This window comes from Magallana gigas, chromosome 6 (genome assembly GCF_963853765.1).
Source record: "Magallana gigas chromosome 6, xbMagGiga1.1, whole genome shotgun sequence".
NCBI classification, from domain to species: domain Eukaryota; kingdom Metazoa; phylum Mollusca; class Bivalvia; order Ostreida; family Ostreidae; genus Magallana; species Magallana gigas.
The window spans coordinates 26,205,098-26,208,096 of NC_088858.1; the positions used below are offsets into that span (position 1 = coordinate 26,205,098).

General features: G+C 29.4%; 1 protein-coding gene across 1 annotated transcript in view; it reads left to right on the top strand.

Moving 5' to 3' along the window:
- LOC105346773 (arrestin domain-containing protein 3) overlaps positions 1–2,135 on the top strand; it is a 7,717-nt gene extending 5,582 nt beyond the window's left edge. Inside the window, exon 7 of the mRNA XM_034470529.2 lies at positions 1,682–2,135. Within this exon, the coding sequence (XP_034326420.2) occupies positions 1,682–1,929 (248 nt within the window). The 3' untranslated portion in view covers positions 1,930–2,135. The remainder of the gene's footprint in view (positions 1–1,681) is intronic.
- The last annotated feature ends 864 nt before the right edge of the window (positions 2,136–2,999 follow it).

A 2,999-nucleotide genomic window follows, 5' to 3' on the forward strand; every position in this document is an offset into this window, starting at 1 on the left:
TACAGATTAAAGTGTGAATTTTACAGATTAAAGTGTGAATTTTACAGATTAAAATGTAAAATTTACAGATTTAAGTGTATAATTTACAGATTAAAGTGTAAATTTTACACTTCAAAGTGTGAATTTTATAGATTAAATTGTGAATTTTACACTTTAAAGTGTGAATTTTACAGATTAAAGTGTAAATTTTACACTTTAAAGTGTGAATTTTACAGATTAAATTGTGAATTTTACAGATTAATGTGTAAAATTTACAGATTAAAGAGTAAATTTTACACTTTAAAGTGTGAATTTTACAGATTAAAGTGTAAATTTTACAGATTAAAGTGTAAAATTTACAGATTAAAGCGGAAATTTTACAGATTAAAGTGTGAATTTTACAGATTAAAGTGTAAAATTTACAGATTAAAGTGTAAATTTTACAGATTAAAGTGTGAATTTTACACTTTAAAGTGTAAATTTTACAGATTAACGAGGCTGGGGGGGGGGGGGGGGTGGGGGTGGCTGCCATATTAAAGAGTTTTTATCTCTACACAAAAAAGATTTTCACTTTAATGTTCTATAACTCTTACATCGTACTGAAATTGTTTTTGAAAAAAATGGATATGATGGTACTGAAGAATTATTTAAAGAGTCAATTGATGGTAACCAAGGGATACAAGATGCCAAAAAATCATTTTAGCTGTTTTTCAGCACCTTTTTTACTATTCAAAGGGAGGTAACTTGTAAAACTCCAAATATTTTGTTCAAATATTTTCTTTCTTTTTATTTTTTTTTTAATTTCACCATCAAAAATCTTTTTTAATGCTCAATCTTTATTACATATGTAATGATTATTGTCATGTTAAAAGGAAATAATTTTGTGGCTACTTTTTTTTTCTTTACATATTTGCATTTGTGTGTCAAATATGTTTTTTGCTAAAATTGTAAAAAAAAAATTTATAACAAATAATGTTAAGTTTTTGTTATTGTGTTTATTTTTAGTGATGTTATTGGTATCTTTTTTAAGCCTTAAATAATTTTCCATATATTTTTCATATTTTTTTTTTTTACATAATGTGCAAGTGTTTTAGATGCAATAAATGATGAAATTAACGATGATTGTGATGTAATCTTTCACATTAAAATGTAAATTAAGAGTATATGAGACATTTCTGCAAATTTGGTGAAATTTGGAGACAATATTTTTGGACCCCCCAGCCTCCTTAAAGTGTGAATTTTACAGATTAAAGTGTAAAATTTACAGATTAAAGTGTAAATTTTACAGATTAAAGTGTAAAATTTACACTTTAAAGTGTAGAAAATAAAAAAAATGTGAAGTGTATATGTGGCACTAATACGCTTGCGTAATACGGAATATAGGTACAGCGAAAAAAGAATCACATTAAGTAAAGAAGCATATTAAAATATATCCCTCGAAATTAATAAACATGTTTGGAAAATAATTAATCCCCCATAGGCCTATTGATTTGCAACATTAAATCTCAAAATAACCTGGTACAAAAAATATATGTATGACAATAAAAGATATTTATCTAAATCCAATTTGCATTACCCTGACTAACCATTCATACCTCATCTTTCCTGGTACAAAAAAAAATATGTATGACAATAAAAGATATTTATCTAAATCTAATTTGCATTACCCTGAATAACCATTCATACCTCATCTTTCTTATAGTGACAGATCTCTCAAACAGCATCACCTACACGGAACAGAAAAAGTCCAAGTCGTGCTTCGAGTACAGCAGCAAGACCCTGGAATTTCCAAAGATCTCATACACCCCCATGACAGCTTATGTCGTGGAGTATACCCCCACAGCATCAGGAACAACACCCCCTACCCCCAGTAAAAACCAGGCACCCCCAGACTACAGTACAGTCCAACCATCAGCTCCGCCCTTCCCATCTAGCGCAGAGAAGTCTTAGATTCAGACTTCTTATCTGGTGTAGGAATAAAAATAGAGAGTGATGGAAAAATTATTGAGAGAGCAGAGTGTGATGACAATTAAGTCACAACAGGAGGATATGAAAATAATAAATATCTACCGTATTTGGGATTCAAGAAAAGATTTTGTTTTTTACAATAAAACTGTAGTGCTAAGTTCATTACAATGTTTATGAAAATTGAACAAGAATTGACATTTAATAAAAAGTTTAAATATATATTTTTCGTGTATTTTCCCCCTACTTTAAAATTAAGAAGAATTAAGAATTGTGAGTTGTGGAATGCTATAAAAAGTATATATTGTACAGGCATTTGAACTTGTATTTATGGAATTTGTGGTGAAAGAACACCTTTTGATGCAGGAACAATATAATCTTTGCTGTTTTGTTTATGTTTGATTTTAATGAAACATATAAAATGATCTTTAATTTAACAATCTATCATAGACAAAGGTCGCGCTCCGTTCGCAAATTCTTCGTGAGCAAGCAAAAGATTCTATAAAAAGACAATATAATGGCGTAACGACACGAAGCATTCTTGAATACCTTTATTTGATAACAAATGTTTATTCGTATTCATTCCATACCACTGATTGAATTCCTGAATTGTGTGAACAACTTACTCTTTTTCACTCACTTCAACGGGGTGAAGGTAACACGGGGCAAACATAGCTGTACACATTTCATTTTCTTATTCACTCTGTATACTTATATATCTTGTAAAATTTGCACACCAAATTTCAAATGAAACTTTGTTAGCAATTTACCAGTCATAGACTTGTTAGCAGCAATTCATTTTCGCAACCCCTATGTACTAGTAATTTAAAACCAATACAAGATACCGAAAATCTGATTTGTACCTAGAAATCATCGCTAGGTTGCAAGGTCCTAAGAAATGCTACATAATTTCTTGCTCACTTGTAAAAGTTCAGTGATTTTTTTTCTTTACATTGACCTTTCAAAAGTTTATGACTGGCTAGCAACAGGTATATCAAAACCTGTGTTGAATTTATATAAAATTGCTTATGTCACAATGAAAAACACAAAAAAAC